The sequence below is a fragment of the Gamsiella multidivaricata genome (assembly GCF_025024155.1).
Source record: "Gamsiella multidivaricata strain RSA 2152 chromosome Unknown BC939scaffold_42, whole genome shotgun sequence".
NCBI classification, from domain to species: Eukaryota; Fungi; Mortierellomycota; class Mortierellomycetes; order Mortierellales; family Mortierellaceae; genus Gamsiella; species Gamsiella multidivaricata.
In genome coordinates this window covers 264,795-281,782 of record NW_026251750.1, presented here as the reverse complement: position 1 = coordinate 281,782, position 16,988 = coordinate 264,795, and the positions used below count along the sequence as shown (strand labels likewise).

The 16,988-nt window shown below is 48.3% G+C and overlaps 4 protein-coding genes across 4 annotated transcripts; 2 read left to right on the top strand and 2 right to left on the bottom strand.

Annotated features, from left to right (window-relative positions):
- Positions 1 to 169: 169 nt before the first annotated feature.
- On the bottom strand, positions 170 to 576 carry BC939DRAFT_493894 (uncharacterized protein; the record flags this gene model as incomplete). Its single annotated transcript, XM_051559577.1, has 1 exon — positions 170 to 576. The coding sequence occupies one exon, from the start codon at positions 574 to 576 to the stop codon at positions 238 to 240; it is 339 nt and encodes a 112-aa protein (XP_051411156.1). The 3' UTR covers positions 170 to 237.
- Positions 577 to 1,772: 1,196 nt separating this feature from the next.
- Positions 1,773 to 5,833, top strand: BC939DRAFT_454994 (uncharacterized protein). The gene is given in 5 exon segments (XM_051556136.1): positions 1,773 to 2,638; positions 2,812 to 2,897; positions 3,018 to 5,171; positions 5,276 to 5,512; positions 5,528 to 5,833. The coding sequence occupies 5 exon segments, from the start codon at positions 2,134 to 2,136 to the stop codon at positions 5,786 to 5,788; spliced, it is 3,243 nt and encodes a 1,080-aa protein (XP_051411155.1). The 5' UTR covers positions 1,773 to 2,133; the 3' UTR covers positions 5,789 to 5,833.
- A 3,877-nt stretch (positions 5,834 to 9,710) lies between these two features.
- BC939DRAFT_484352 (uncharacterized protein) lies at positions 9,711 to 10,536 on the bottom strand (the record flags this gene model as incomplete). Its single annotated transcript, XM_051559248.1, has 2 exons — positions 9,711 to 9,866; positions 9,970 to 10,536. 2 exons carry the CDS (start codon positions 10,534 to 10,536, stop codon positions 9,711 to 9,713), a joined length of 723 nt encoding a protein of 240 aa, XP_051411154.1.
- A 3,050-nt stretch (positions 10,537 to 13,586) lies between these two features.
- On the top strand, positions 13,587 to 16,100 carry BC939DRAFT_398315 (uncharacterized protein; the record flags this gene model as incomplete). The annotated part of the gene is made up of 5 exons (XM_051552418.1): positions 13,587 to 13,806; positions 13,937 to 14,027; positions 14,504 to 14,664; positions 15,317 to 15,608; positions 15,710 to 16,100. The coding sequence occupies 5 exons, from the start codon at positions 13,587 to 13,589 to the stop codon at positions 16,098 to 16,100; spliced, it is 1,155 nt and encodes a 384-aa protein (XP_051411153.1).
- Between the last annotated feature and the right edge of the window lie 888 nt (positions 16,101 to 16,988).

Genomic DNA, 16,988 nt, shown 5'->3' with positions numbered 1-16,988 from the left:
TAAAAAGAGAGAGTGTGTGTGGCTCATTCGTATCCGTGTTTATAGTCTGTCCTACAACCCATAGTTGAACTGTAATACGAGAGCACTGAAACAGCATATGTCCTTCATCTTACCATAGTCCCCTTTTCACTCTGGGGGGCCCCGTGGCTTCGTTCTTGGATGTCAAGAGCTTGGGGATGACTTCAGTGCTTGCTGACTGGCGGTGATAGTGGTGCTGGTAGCACTGGCCTGTTAGGCTTAGACTTGCAAAACAAGGTGTGATTGATAGCCTGATATATCTCCGTCTATGATCCACCCTCGATGGTTCTGGCTACAATAGGGTTCGCTCAAAGACACAAACACGGTGCCCTTATATTTGTCGGACCGTCGCTCTTGAGGGTAGTGCCACTCCTTGGCCTTGATGTCCTCGGTCTCGACAAAATCCATAGTGTTCCCGACATCCTGATAACGGAAACCCATTTCATTCATCAACAAGCGAATCGCTCTCTTTCTTGGAATGTTGGATTGATCCGCGAATGGCACTTTGATATGGTTAAAACGGACTCTAAGGTTAACAACTTGTCCCTTGGTGTTCATTTCCGTTGCGATTCGTCGAGGGTCTGAAGCAACGATAGAATGTGCTTGTAGCGTGGATGCTTGCCTCGAACATTTCCGTTATCCTTAATCAACACGATATTCTTGAGGGTATTGAGTGAGAATCTCATGTAAGAGGCCGTTCGTAGAAAAGGGTCCGATACCGTAACAGGTTTCGCGTCCTCTTTTTCTCCCTTGCAAAACTCGTAGCAATGAAGTACTGCTCTACGCTCCTCTACAGACATCCATCCTTTTTCCTAAAGGCTGCTTATGCTGTTTGACTGAAACGAATGCATTGCTGGGAGGCGCGATCTTTCGTAATTCTCTGATCTGCCTCTACAATAGCTTGGCCTTCTTCTGCAGCCTTTCAATCATCACCAAGGTCTCCGAGGCTATTGGCTCTCCCTCTTTTTTCAGATCGTTGGACAGAGTTCCGGAAAGCGGATCAAGGCGGGGGCGTTTTCTTGAAGTTCTCGTGGATGACTTGTCCAGCGAAGTGACATGGGCTTCAGACAAGGGCATGGCTTGGTAACTTGTATATCGTAGCCGTCGAAGCCATCCTCCACAGCATTCAAGGCTTCTTTCCAATCTACGGCCAACTTGTTCGCAACTTGTTGGTCGATTCTCTCCTCGTGTCGCTCCTTCTTCCTATGTCGGTCGCGGTCAAAAACGGAAGTATAAACGAGTGTCTTGCCTTTTCTTATGGTTCATGACAGACAGAGGTTGGCCACCCCTTGATAACGTTTGAGTGCCATTTGAAATTGATAGCCGGCAATGGCGATTCTGGGAACGCGTTTTATGAAGAAACGCTCAAGGCTGGGATAAGTAAATTGGTGCCTGCAAAGTCGATGCCGTGCTCCGTTTTGAAGAAAGTCGTGTCTGGGCTGAGATCTATGATGAAAATGAAATGAGAATTTGGATGAGGATGAGGAAATGACTTTTGAGAAAAATGCTCGCGGCTAGTGTAAGCAAACTGGTGCTTGAGAAGACAACGGCATGCTCCGAGGTGCAAAAAGTTGATTTAGCAGCGAGATCCAGGGGCGATGAAGAAATGGCCAGACTCTGTAGCGATGGAGAGCCGATGGAAGCACCGAGTGCAACAAGGCACCAGAACACCAGGGCGCCAGGGCGCCAAGGCACAAAGACTCCCCTCCTCCTCCTCCTCTTCCCCCTTCTTGGTTCTTCCTGCCCTTCCTCTTCTTGCGGAGTAAAGAGCATCATCCTCTTCTTCTCTTTGCCTTGATACGCCTCAACTGGCCATCCATATAGTCATCCATATAGCCATCCATATAGCCATCCATTTCATATCATCCCTCGTCTTCATATTCAACATCTGCCCTGTAGACTGACGGCAGTCGCCAGCAGCACACACCTCCATCCCACAAGGCACATCATCATCCTCGCAATCGCTCTTCACCCATCCCGCCCACCACTCATCATCCGTCACAACTCCACCTCCCTCTCCCTCTCCCTCTCCCTCCCTCCTCCTTCTCCCCTCCCTTCGCCCGACCTTCCTCCCCCTGCTTCTCGCCTCTCTCCTCTCACCCACACATAATCACTATGGGCCAGAAACCCTCCTCGGAGAACCAGCGCGACTTCGGCTCCCGTCAAGAGGACTGGTACCTTCCTAATTCGAATCATCATCATCATCCCAACAACAACCAGCGATCCTCCCCTAGCAGCTCCACCACCGGTCATTTCCCCGGATACCCTCGAGGCCGCGCATCTTCCCTGACCGTCAACAAGAACCACTCTACAACCTCCTTCGCCAGCAGTGCGCCTGCCCCACCACGCGGCCCTGGGTACCTGCACGCGAACCAGTCTACGTCCAGTCTTTCCCAATGGTCGCCTGGTCGCAAGAGCTATGCCAAAAAGATTGTTAGTATCGGCAAGCCCACGGATGTCGAGCATGGGATCCATGTCGAGTACAACGCTGAACGGCGCAAGTTTATGGGTATTCCCGACGTCTGGCAGAACGAGGTCCCAACGGACGATCCCCTTGACACAACCTGTATCAGCCCGCATCTCGTTCCGACCGCACGACAGCCGAGCGGTCCTTCTGAAGGTACCGCACCCATTTTCGGCATGGAATTTGCTCAACGCTGCTGTAGCTCGTTTGCTGTGTTGCTGTTGGGATCCTTCCTCGTCTGGCCTGGATAGGTTATCTATCTCCACTTGTTTGACTCATTTTCTTTTTTCTTTTTTCTTTTTTCTCTTTTTGCTGGCACAACTACACAGAGCACAGGATTGGATGGCCATATAATGTCCAACACAAGGCTCACGTCGACATTGATATTTCTCACAATGGCAAGGTCGGCCTCAAGGTAAGAAAAGCGGAGCAGTATGGGTCAGCAATGGGTTGTAAAATGGTAATCAAGCCACTTCACACATGCAAAAAGTCAAGGCTTAACCGATGAACTTTGCCTTTGATGATATCACTCTAGGGTCTGCCCAACGAATGGAAGACGGTATTAGAGGCTCAGGGCATCAGTGAGCAGGACATAAAAAAACACCCACAGGCACTTAGGAAGCTGATGCAGTTTCAAGGAGATCTAGAACTGCCTCCGCCATCTCGACCCCCGCCTCCCCCGCCAAAACCCCTCCAAAACAACTTGACATTACCGACCGTGGGTGCAACCTCTGGAAGCATGTTGTCGCGCGCAGCCGACACAAGACCGCGACTGGATCAAAGCGGAACCATCTCACCCACTAAACCAGACCTTAGCATTAACCCTAGACGAACCTCAAGCCTCAACCCAGCAGCGCGTGTCTTCCCAGAGTCTCCCCAATCATCAAAACTTTCCTTCCAAAATAGCCGGCCTATGCAAAGTCCTCGGAGCAACAGCGATGGCTGGGATACGAAAACGGTCGTAGGATCTGCGGCAAGACCATCTTCGCCTTCACCTTATGCCATGGGGCCTGTCAGGGAACATGGCGAAATGTCGCAAGAGCATTATTCCCGGAACCGTAATCAATCTACGGGCACCACAGCAGCAGATATGCGGCAGAGTTGGAGATCGAACCCAAGGGCGAGCGAAGACTCTGAGGCATCGTCGACAACACGCACTGGTGACTCAATATCGACTACGCCAAAACTGAAGCAATTCCCAGCAGTCCCAACAAGCCCGGGATCGACTAATAGGCTGCAGAGCACCGGCCCACCACATCCTACCGGTACTACTAGTACTGGCTTGAACACAACAGTGGCATCGCCCTCAGCACCACCGTCTTCAGTAGCACCGTCTTCAGTGGCACCGTCTTCAGCGGCACGATCTCTCACACGCCCTCCCACAGACTCAAATCCGCTGCCCATCTCCCAGTACTTTAAGGAGCGCTCGCCAACAGTGATGACATCATCTCAGAGCGCGAAGCAGAAAGGCAACTCTTCGCCCAAGTCACCTCCTGTTTCTACCAACTCCTCGCAGTCGATTCAGATCCCGCTACATTTGCGTCGAAAATCCATCAAGAGTATGTACGTCAACATCCCCACGCCCGGCTACGCGGACTCGGGTCAGGAAAACAGCGACCGCAAACAAGATGGAGGACCGCTCGAGGGCGGACTGGATCCGCTCTCTCCCGAGGAAGAGGAGAAACGTCAAAAGCTCATGCCTACATTGTCGGACGATTTATTGCGCAAATATGCCGTTGAACCTATCGGCGCATCGCCCCTGCGCTCCAGTACACAGACAGCAAGCAAGGGATCGACTAGTGGCTCGGATTCATTGATCGAAACCAAGGGATTGGCGAACGGCGTCCATGCACAGCCAGGAAGCACGCTCCCAGCTAATGGCACTGGGCTCTCAATTGATACTGCTCAGGTTCCCGATACTATATCAGCTAAAACGACTATGACTGATGTGTCTAATCTCGTTGTGGAGGACAAAGAGGACATTCTTTTCATCAACGAGTATGGCCTGCAACCCCTCATCAGTCGACCCCGCTCCACAGACCCGTATCAGCTGTACTCTGACATTGTCAAGATTGCGGAGGGAGAATCTGGATTTTTGTTTTCTGCAACAGAAAATTCAATGGGCAACCTGGTCGCGGTAAAGATGATCGCCAAAACGGCTACCGCCAAAATGAAGACGATTCGCAACGAACTTGAGCTCATGAAGGCAAGCCATCATCCCAACATCGTCGCCTTTGTTGACTGCCACCTGACATCAACGGAGCTCTGGATGGTCATGGAGCGCATGGATATCTCTCTCGCTGACATTATCGCCATCAACCCATACCAGGGACAACATCATTCAGACCAGGGTCTACTACAAGAATGTCATATGGCTCGTGTTGCTAAGGACACTCTAGAAGCCATCTCGTATCTGCACCAGCATGAGCGGATCCACCGCGATATCCGAAGCGACAACATCTTACTCGACATGAAGGGACGCGTTAAGCTGGCGGACTTTGGGCATTCGGTACAACTGACCAGGGAGCATCCCAGGAGGAACTCTGTTGTTGGCACACCTTACTGGATGGCGCCCGAAGTGATCCAAGGATGGAATTATGGAACTCGTGTCGACATTTGGAGTTTTGGCGTCGTCATGCGCGAGATGCTTGAAGGGGAGCCACCCTATCTGAACGAGCCTCCACTGCGGGTATGTGCTTCATTACGACTTTTTCTTGACTTTTTTTATTAGTCTCGTGCTGGATATGGTCTCTAAAGAATGGCTGCTCCTTTGTGAATTACCTCATTGAATAGGCCATGTTTTTGATTGCCAGTGGTGACCTTCCCAAGATCAACCATGGAGGATTGGTCTCTCAAAGATGTCTTTCATTCGTGGAGGCATGTACCTCTGGCGAAGGCGAGGATCGGCCAAGCGCCAGAGATTTGCTCATGCATCCCTTTCTCGAATTTGCCTGCGACACCTCAGTAATGGTACAGCTCCTCGAACGTACCTATGCGCTGGAAGCCGGCAATGAAGAAAATGACGAGGGGGATGGTGACGAGGGAGATGGTGACGAGGGAGATGGTGACGAGGACGCGGAACAAACTGAAAAGGAGCAACACCCATTATTGCCTGAAGGGCGCCACGAAAGTGCTGGAATGGCCAGTGGCAGTTCGGCCGTGAGCAAATACGAGAACACCTATCAGAGTGATGGGAAGACTGAAGTTGAGGACGAAGATGAGGAGGAGACGGTTATTGCAGTGGCAACGAAAATGACAGCAAGATCGACAGTCGGACGAGCCATCGCTTCGCCAGGGTCACCATAGTATTCAATTGCAGTTTAATAATAAAGAACCAGCATAAAGTCTGATACCTAGATAATATTTGTTTCACGGATCTAGCCAAGTTCGCAAAACACTAGCGCTCTAGTTTGGTTGAAGAAAAAAACGCTGGTCGCGGTGCTTGAAAGATAAGTGACAATGACCATCGGATATATACTCAGGAAGAGCCAGAGCAAGATTACCAGGAACGTCAGGAAATGAAAGTGCAGCGCGTAAAACGCGTCAAAGCCGCATTCCCATGTTTTACGACATTGATCTCTTTCATTTTATTATCCCGAGAAGTCAGGAAGATAACGTCTTGGCACTCCTTCCGTCGCTATGCTCAACGTCAAGAGGATTCATCGTGTATCCGTTGCACCTATGGGCGGCGGCGGGCTCCGGAAGACGCCAAGCAGTCTTTCAGGCGAAAGCGCTATCTGCCGTGAGCCTTATGGCTACCTTGGCTTTTGCCTGAGTAATCGGCTTCATTGTCGGCATACACATAGGGGAAGATAGGAGATAGAAGAATGCGGAAAGAAAAGATAGAGCTTTTGTTCGATCAAAAATAATAATAAGTATCTATCTACCAACTACTACAAACAAAATGCGCCCATAAATTAGGAGCGTGGTAGATGTGAAGACTGCGCGGCAAGGCAATGAAACGAGGAAGGAAAAAGATAGGGAGTACATTCAAAGGGTTATATGAAACGAACGCGACAACCTATCCTTTGTCTCCAAAAAATGTCTGTACAGAAACACATACCAAATTTCGCTCCTGAAGGTGAATGTAGATAGAATGAAGTTAGGAGGGAGCCATGTAAAACGTTTGCGCAATGACACACTCTTCTGAAGGTGGAGATCGGGCGAGGGTCAGGGCGAAGCGTTGGTTCCGGGGTGTGAGCCACGGGCTTTATCTCCAGTAAAAAAAATAAAAAAAAGGCACTTGAACACTTTTCTATTGAAATTAACTCCCGCCTCTAAAACTGCCTAACTGATTGCGCAACAATGATAAAAGTTAGCAACGCGAAGACGTTCATCGGGGCTGACGCTACAATTATGCTAACCCTGGCAATACCCTTACAAGGGATTTTTGAGAAAGGAAAGATGATGTAAAGTGTATCGAAACGTTGGACCAGTATTTACGGCGCCGTATGCGCTTCGGGCGTAGCGTGCGGATAATTCAGTGCAGCATTGAAGATACGGGCCACAACAACACTGCTCTGTACAAACCTCGATGACAAAGCACTGCCTAACGGTGACATACAACACGGTATTAGAATGGACCACAGCATTTTCAGCATTGTCAAGAAGAAAGTGAATGAGAAACAGATGTGGGTCTACACACATGCTAGCTAGAGACTCGTCTGGAATATGCAATATAGATTACAGCCAAGCAAGACTAAGCACGTTGTTCGGCAGGCAAGCAAGACACTTGCCACATTTTCATCAACCTCCTTAATAATAATTCACAGCGAAAGCACAGACATGTAAGACGTGTCAAACTATAAAAACAAGCACGCTGATAGGCTGGCAGATAAAGAGAATTTATTATGTGCTGTAAGCGACTGTAGACGCGCGTTGAGTAGACAAAAGCAGACATCTCGGAGGGGTCGAGCTGTAATACTTTCCATTTGAGCAACCTTGTCACGTCACTTCCCTTTGCACCCCAGTATAGGGCCATTCGCTGCATGCATGGGCCTAGCTCCCGACATGATGTAACAACGAGTTCAGATGAAGACGAAGGGGGCGACGGAAAGACGAGAAACAAAGACAATGCGCGATGATTTACCTCCAGTGATCAAGCTTGAAACCAGCACATCTCGCATCCTATCTGGTTTTCCCCTGCCTCAACTGTTCTCGCCATCAAAGTATCGTGCAGTTGTCAAGACAGCTTGAACGTGCTTCCATAGATGTGTTTCTGTCCCAAAATGTTCCATGTCCTTGCCGCTGCACCGATCGCCCAGTCTTTCTCAGCGCGACTATACTGCGCCATATGAAATCTGCTCGAACTCCCGTTCTCTTTTTTGCTGCACGTGTGTTGTGTTGCCTGACGTTCCTTGTTGTTATGACGTGTAGTAGAGTCCAGAGTGGTCATGTCCCCTGTCAGTACGAAGCAGCTAGGCGCTCTCTTGAAAAGCTGACTGCAGAGGTCCCATATCTGCGACAACCACCACGATTCCAAAAGACGGCAAATGGAGATAGACTTTTCATTTCATACAAATTCAGCCTAATAATATGGAATCACAAGCATGTTAGGAACCAGATACCAAGCCGAATCTCACGATCAAGACACAACAAACCAAAGTAGAGGAATCATTAATTGACCAAGCACATGTGGGCCAGCTCGAGCTCCACATCGTCGGGATGGTCCTTCAGCCTCGTTCCCAGGTCCTCGATGGTCTCTACCTTGTCAAGGGTGTCCAAGTACGCTGATGTTTGACTTGAAGCTTTCTTTTATTTCTGCCCAATCCTGCTTGTTGAATAGCCTTGAGTGTGAGTGTCTTGCAGATCCATCATGATTGAATGGATTAGGCGAGCAGCACCGCATGGAAATTACAACCTGGAAAACTGTGAGCCTCTATCCAGCTTCAAATAGCACATTTCGGAGTGTCGGCGCTGACTTTCCAAGTTACACCAAACACTAAAAAAGTTACACGAGCCGCCGAAATCGCTCCTTACCGCGAATAGCAAATCAATCGCTAAGAGTTGAGGACGGCTACTACTTTCTTCACTTGTCAGAGATATCCCATGATTTCGACCCACTCGCCCCTGTCACCCCATACAACTGTCTCAAACATAGGCTTCTTTCACTCTCAATGGATATATTGCTCTGAGAAGCACCCACGCAAGTTCCATAATAGCCATCCACCCCTGGGACGGTCCTCTACCTATAGCTCACATCAACGAGACTGGCCGTCCGCCTCTCTACGACTGGTCCATCAAATACGCATCTAGACTCTTAGGAGCCGAAAAAACCCTGTCAATTGCCCACAATTTGGTGCATCATGGCTGCCTCGCCAATATTAGCACCCAAAAGATACGTGGCAAAGAAAGGGCGCGGATAGAGTACTTCTGGGAATACTCGCACGCGACAGACCGGTCCGTCAGAGCAGGATGCCCTCTAGGCCCGAATAAACGCAAATGGACAAAGGCAATGGTCAGAGAGGGCACAGCTGAAAGCAGTGGGCGTTCCATATTCACGTTTTATTTTGCGTTGATATCTATTTATTCGACTGTTGCCTTTGTACACGAATCAAAATTCAATAGGGAGGACGCACTTCCAGGTTTTTATCACATACGACCATGTCTGTAAAGCCATGTACAGATGAAAGACGACCTCCTGAAGAAGCACGCAGATTGCCCGGAGCGCGGAATTTTGTATGGAGACAATTCGCGCAGTAGGTGGCAAGGCTAAGTTTACTGAAAGCGTAGACGACCAGCACCGTTTCATGAATAGTTGAGCCAGATCAGCTTCGCCACCCGTACAATATGTACCCTCATTCGCCCTTTCCTATCTTTGTATGTGTTCACGATGCAGCTCATTGAGGATAGTAGTCTTCTTGCCTGTATGAACTCGACGCACAAGGTTGTCAGCTTGCGTCCATACGAGAACAACGCTTCAACTTTCCCATCCATATACTTGCTTGCTCTTCTTGTCAAGGACACTTGCTCATAAAGGTCATGTCTATTGCGTATACGGTCTGTAAATAGGACATTTATTTGAGGACAATGATCCCTGGAAAAGTAATGGAGTAAGGCGTAAATGATGTGGATCAGATATAGAGGTCTATGCCTCGTATATGGCTTCGTATAGCGACACGATGGCAAAGATCTCAAACACGACTGCACCAGCCAGGGTAACTAAAAACAAAAAAAAAAGTTTACGATATAGCAAATGGATTAACGGATTAGCAGGTGCTGCTTGCTGCTATTGCAATCGACGATATAGGTGAATAAGAGAAAATGAAAGCGACATACCAGTGCGGACAGAGATCCTTGATGCGAGCATCCTTCCTCCGATGACGGCGACTCCTGTGCAAAGCGAGTGACCAAAGACTGCTCCAATGGACACCCATACCATGTTCTATGAAGCGGAAGTCGAAGTAAAAGGCAACAACACGCATGAGAAAAACATACCCCATACAGATATGTCTTTTTAGTAGATATGAGACTTCATGATGACTTACATGTGCGGCAGCGAGGGCGATGGTTGCGATTTGAGAGCGGTCGCCCCACTCGGCCAGGAAGGTCATGATGAACGTCTGGACAAAGACCGGAGAGAAGAGCAGCTGGAAGAGATTGATTAGTCCTGAAGATTCCTTTTTCCTCAGTGGGCCCTCCTTCTTCGAATCCAAGTCTCCGCCGACAAGTACACTGCCGTCTTGAGCATCCTCGTCCAAGTTGGCCGTTGAGACTGCAGACCCAGCCTCAGCACGCTGGAGGAGCTCAAGATCTTCCTTGTCCTGCAGTTCCTGCGTGACCTCCTCAAGCTCGTGCTTGGCGTCTTCTTCGGTCATGTGGTAGCCATCGTAGAACATGCGGATGCCAAAGCAGAAGAAGAGCAGCGTGGCGAGGTAGTTGGTGTAAGTTCGAGAGATGAGGTTGGGGACGGCGTGGCCAAAGGCCGCAGAGAGGATGGACATGACGGCGAGAGCGGAGATGGCGGCAGAGAAGACGAGAAGGCGAGGGTGTTTCATGGCCATGATGGCAGCGATCAGGAAGGTCTTATCGCCGATCTCGGAGACGACAATCATGGCGAGGGAGAGGAAGAAGGATCGGCTCTCCTCATTGCTGAAGTCAATACCACCCAGTGAGTCTAAAGAGTCAAGTGATGAGGATGGTAGAAGGCGGGATCGCGGTTGGCCCTCCGAGTCTTCATCGTCGTCATAGTTGCTGAATTCGTCGACGTTCTTATGGTGGGCTGGTGGCGGTGGCAGGTCTTGTGCAGCGATGAAGGATCCAGAGTTGCCGTCCAAGTCGTTTGTCAGTTCAGGGAACTAAGCAGAAGGCCAGGACGAAAAAGCAATTGAGCGTTTGATTAGATGAGACTCCATGTCAAGGTGTGCGATAATAAGCACCCTTTGTTGTTGTTCCTTGTGTTCAACTTTGTGTCCCTGAAGACCTATTGACTGCTGAATAAAGAACAAAGGATAAAGGATATGGAGATATTTCATACACGCTCGAGGTCATCATCGCTCCTTGCAACGATAGTGGCAGCATCTGCAGAAGGCCGTTCGAAGGAGAGGACGACACAGACGACGAGAAGGATGAGGACCAGGGCCTGTGCGAGTCGTTGTAACCTCAGTTTTCTTGTCAAGAAGACCATGGCGATTGTCTTTGTATCGTCCGGGAAGAAAAGATCAGTCCTGTTTTTTTTTTACTGTCCAGCAGGAAAATAAGATGATCGAAGATGAGTGATGATGAAGAATGATGATGAAGAAAAGAAGGAGCTATCCAATCGACAGAAAACTGCATGGCCACTGAGATAAGGTAATCAATCTCGTATCACGTTTCCGTTTAAAATCTAGACTATTTTTGTTGATTTGTGTTATGAAAAGCCAAGTTGGTACCTCCGGAAATGTATTAGGCAGGGACGATTCAAAACTCAAAAAGTCGGAAATGTAGACCAGAGGCTCAGAATGATCGCTCCTGCAAGACATCCTGTGGTTGACTATTTCTGATGGCACAGCGAATTAGCACAGTCGATTCAAAAAGAACAGGCTTAAAAAGGTGCGGGGGTCCTGGAGAAATGCGTATGGTATGCCGTGGGTAAAGAAGTAGTTGAAATCTGTCCGCAGGATAAACTGAGCGTGTACTGCCGTCGACGAGTCGAAGGCCTAGAAGAGGCGCCCGCAGAAGCGCCATGAAACGCAACTTCGTGGTAGATTGCTGGAACTCAAAGATGGATAATCGAGCCAAACATGCGATCGAGCCGGTCCGTGAGAAGCTTGACACAGCTGGACAATTTTTTTTAGTCCAGATGAATCTTCGTATCGAAGGTACCATCGTCCATTTTTGCCACCTCAATTCCTCCAATCTTCTCGTCATCAATCGTGCGCGACACGAAGAAGCCGTCGACTTCCCTGGGAATCTTTTACCGGTCATCAAGCCCTCGTTGCACACTGTCCTTCATCGATTGTTGCTTGCACGCAACTGAAGCTCTTCATGCGAGAGAACCACACCTAGATCCGCAGAAAAAGATGTCATCGATGCCGTGCTTTAAATATAAAACTAGAAAAGTCGTCGATAGTAACCGGTGTAAGTTCAACGAAGGAGTATACGCGATTGTCCGATGTCTACCTCTTTGCATATTTTGTTAAGAGAACATCAGGGTTGCGCCACTGTCGATGAAGTGAGGCGGAAGAGTGTACCCGTGCCCATTCCATTGCTCTTTGAGTGTCTTCATTGACGAATATTCTCATGGTCTCTATCGCAGTCAATTAACAGTGCGATTTGTTTTCCGATTTGCTTAGTAATAGGATAACAACTTTGTTCCCATTATTCGATAGACTTGTTAATGCAGGCTCCACGTCCTTTATTCGAAAGACATAGGCTGCAAAATAAGCCAAGAAAAAGCCGCGAAGCATTGTAATAAGAATAGCTGCTTGCCAAAAAATAAAAATAAAATAAAGAAAGAAAGTAGGAAGAATCCAATACTGCCCTCCCTTTGATTTTTATGGGCTTGCTGAGGGATTCAATGAGCGTGTTATGAGGGCTTTGTAAAGTATTCTGCAAATGTACACTAACAGAAGTACGATCGTGTAACTGCTTAAGCGGATCCTGAATGCAGCACGAGATTGAGTCAATGCTCGATTTCTTCCTCAAGGAAAATTCTATGGGCCTTTTAAAGCGGTGGCTGTGCGATGGGAGAGGAGTGTGGGGTGGCGAGAAGAGAAAAAAGGGTTTTTGGTGCATATGCGTTTGTTTGGGACCAAAGGAACCATGGCCATTTATCTGAGCCCTTTAGGGTTCCAGAATACCGTGCGGAGCAAATTCAGAAGTATTCAAAAAGCGAGTGGTTGAGGTGAAGGCTACTTTTTTCAGAGCGTTGTAGGGGGAGATGGTTGCCCTCGGAAGAGGTACCCCGCCCCTCCTTTTTTATAATGAAGGTAATAAATGAAAATAGGTTCAATAAATGAGTGTGTCAAGTAGAAACTAGACTAGACTTTGTCGGTTTCCCAGGTCCCTGATTTGAATGAAGATCAATTTATCTGATGAGCAGTACGCAGACAACACTCCTCTTTGATGTGGGGGCCACTTGTTTGCATTTACTTTTCGCAGGTTGCAGCTTTGTTTCATAGGCCTCTTTTCTTTTCTTTCTCTCCTTTTGTTCTTCTTGCTGTCCGAATGGGCGTTGTTGTCTTAGAAAACGCCATTCAATTCGGTAGTGTATGAGTGTCCCTTTTCTATTCTTAGTTTTGCAGTAGGTACAAAGTGAAGTGTGTGTGCCTCCTCCATCTTTGACTATTTTCACACCTTGCTTTTCTGGTCAATCCCCATCCCATCCCGCTCCTTCCATCATCCCTCTCTCCGCTCTTCATCTCTTCATCCTCTTTCTTCCCTTTCCCCCCGACGCTTGGCTTCCTTTCTGTACTTTAACGTCCTGACACCCACATATCCCCCTCAATGACCCATTGAACTTGAACGAACTATCCGCTACTGCTTCTTCTGTTCTATTGCCGCTCTCTCTTTTCTTTTGCCTTCTTTCTTTCTGGCTCTCATTCTTTTTCAACCTTCGCCCATCTAGCCGAGAAAGAAGCCTTACCCCACCGCACACAACAGCAACTCATAAAGATCAATAAGAATGTCAAGTCCAGACGAGGGTGCGATTTCTCTCGATGCTCAGCATGACAAGTACGTGGGGCTTATGCTGGCCGTGTCCTCATCACTTATGATCGGGATCTCCTTCGTCATCACCAAGAAGGGTCTTATCGACTCGACCGCCAGGCATGGAAGCCACGGTTCGGCCTCGGATCAGTACCTTTTTCTCAAAAACCCCATCTGGCTCCTTGGCATGCTCACCAGTATGAACCCATTTCGTCTTTCTTTGGTGCCTGTGTTTTCGTTCGTTATTGAAGGTGTCTTTTGCCGTGTGATAAAACAAGTAACTGAACGCCCCTCTCCTGTTTCTCTGTTGCTGCTGGGGCTCTATAGTGGCTGCGGGTGAGATCGCCAACTTTGCAGCATATTCGTTTGCGCCGGCCATCCTAGTAACACCGCTAGGCGCACTGAGCGTCATCATTGGGTAAGTCTTAGCGGAAATGATCAGGTCAACTACCAACCACAACCCAACTACCAATAGCTCAACAACCAACTACCAATAGCTCAACAACCAACTACCAACGACTCGGAACACAAGGCTGTCCAAGAAATACTATACAGCTCGCTTCACCTTGTCCCGCCTTCCCTTGTTTTCCGCATTCACGTCCGCCTTCACTTGGCGCCAATCGACTTTATGGTCACATCTGATTCTCCTGGGATAGAAATAACAACCGGGAACAGGATTGATGATGCATTGGCTCCTTGCTTTCTTGCAACGAAACATCTTCCAGCAGCAACAAAAGCAGCAGCTATGACTACAACGCAGAGGGCAGCAGACATGGGAATTCCTTTACGCAATGAAAGGCGAAGGAGTACGAAATGGATACCGTTGGGATCAGAATTTTAGATACAGTTGAACTCATCACAACCTCGTTGACCGTTGTCGCTTTTCATTTTTAGAGCCGTTCTCGCTTCCTTTTTCCTCAATGAGAAACTCGGTATCGTGGGCAAGGTTGGATGCGCACTTTGTTTGATTGGATCCGTCGTGATCGTCCTACACGCACCTGAGGACAAGGACATCAACTCAGTTGATGAGATCCTGAACTATGCTATTCAGCCTGGTAAGTAATTATTTTATGTAAAGATATGCAGTAGCCGCCGACGCCAGCCCTTGGGACCATATTTGGAGAGTAGGACACGCAGACGCACAGTTATTCAGGATGATCAATCAGGAATACACAATAATGCGGTCCTCACAAATAATAACTTTTTAATGGGCCCTGAGCGAGGCCTCCGCTCCTACAACACAACAGTGCAATTGTCTAGACAACAAAAAAAAAGAGCACTGGATAATATGCAATAGCCCAGAGTTGATGCTCATGTCGCACAGAGCACTAAGATTTTCGAACACCGGGAATTTTATTATTTGGCTGGAGTGCTCAATAAAGTGGGCTGTGGTACGAGCAAACGACCTCAGTAGTGGACGTTTTATTCTCGTATCAAGATGCAGGAGCAGGCGTAGGAAGCACGACTAGGGACGATTGGCTGTGCGAGTAAAAACAGGAACAGGGTGACAGGACATGTCAGGAATGGGATTTGTTCGCGATCTTAAATCAGCACTGAGTCAAGCACGGATGAGAAAAGGAGAGGACGACGTGATAAGAATGAGAGCTATCCGTGATAACCTCCCTCCCTTTAACACTCTGGCCAAGCATGAACGGCAATGATGGCTAACGCGTCTTCTTTTGTCCAAACTTCATTGGATATCAATAGCATTCATGATGTACAGCTTATTTGTGCTGGGGTTCTCGACGTTTATGATCTACAAGGTCGTACCGAAGTGGGGCAACCGGACACCAGTGGTCAATATCTCGATCTGTTCATTTGTGGGTTCGATTACTGTCATGGCCTCTAAGGGATTCGGCATTGCGCTTAAGTTGACATTTGCAGGCTCAAATCAGCTGACGCATCCGTCAACCTACGTGTTTGCGATCCTCGTGGGCGTGTGCATTGTCGTCCAGATGAACTACTTCAACAAGGCGCTCGATATTTTTTCGACGAATGTGTTAGTCATTTTGCCTTGTTCTTTATTGTTTCTTCAGGGTGAAAAATTCTCAAGAGAATATTAAGACTAATTTGATCCGCTTGTCCGTTTGATAAATGTAGTGTCATGCCGATCTACTATGTGATGTTTACGACGGCGACGATCACGGCTTCTGTCATCCTCTTCCAGGGATTCAACACAACCTCGACTGTGAACGTCGTATCCCTTTTCTGTGGATTCGGAACCATCTTCTCAGGAGTGTTGCTGTTGAACAATGCGCAGCACCCAGTGGTGGAGTCACATGGAAAGCCTGGATCGAGTATCACAAATGGCGCAGGCGGGCATGGATTTGCAGATAGGAGAGCGTCGCGTGAATCGACGATGCTGAATGCGTTCGATGAGGAGAGTCTGGGACTGACACAGCTGAGGGAGGAGGATGAGGATGATGACGATCTGACGGAAGATGAGGATAGGAGGGTAAGAATGCCCGGCGGACATTCTCATCTGCATTAATGGCGCTGCTAGTCCGGGAACTGTCGGGCGGTGTAGAATATTTACGTCCATGGGCCGCTCTCTTTGATTTGGCGAACAATGTGCATAACGCAACAATAGCGAGAGCCGGGTGGTTACGAGGATGGATGAAAAAAGCACAAGAAACGGAGAACAAAAAAAAGAAACACGAGCGCAATGATTTCTAATGAGCATCAAATAAAGAACCAATGTATATTCCCATCGACAAGACAAGCAGCAGCTCGAATGATGTATACGGCTGGACTAACAACACCCAAGACACGATCTAAGAGGTCAAATGCGAGCAATTGTTCGGAAATGGACATGCCAAACCCACCTACCCCTCCAACTTTAATAAAAGCTATGCACAGATCGGTGCAATGTTTACTCCGCAATCTTGGCATCCTTTGCTTCGCCCATTCCATGCGTTTGAGCTGACTCCTGATCCACAGTCCGCAATGTATCCCTCATAGGTGTAAAGACATACCTTCATATCCTAATCCTCGGCGCTGGGAGTGCTTGTATGCGAGGACAATGCGCTTTAAACCACTGCCTGACTAGCAAGTTATTGTTCTCATATAGACCATCGATAATACGCAAATTGGGCCATACTCAGCCATTCATTCGGCCTCTCGTCGTCAGCGCTTGTAGCTCCTTCAGACTATCCAGCTGTTCCAGCACATTCTCGAGTGACATCTCCAGACGCACATATTGGTAATTTCCAATTAGTATCGGCTCAACCCCCTTCTCTTTCATCACCCTCATCCTCGTTCTCACCTCCAATTTTATCTAGGTCGGTACTGGAACCCAGGAAAAGTGTGGAAGTGAGGAGGTGTGTGTGACCGAGGGCGCTAGTGCGAGTCATGCATACTGGAAGGAACTGTGCAGTTA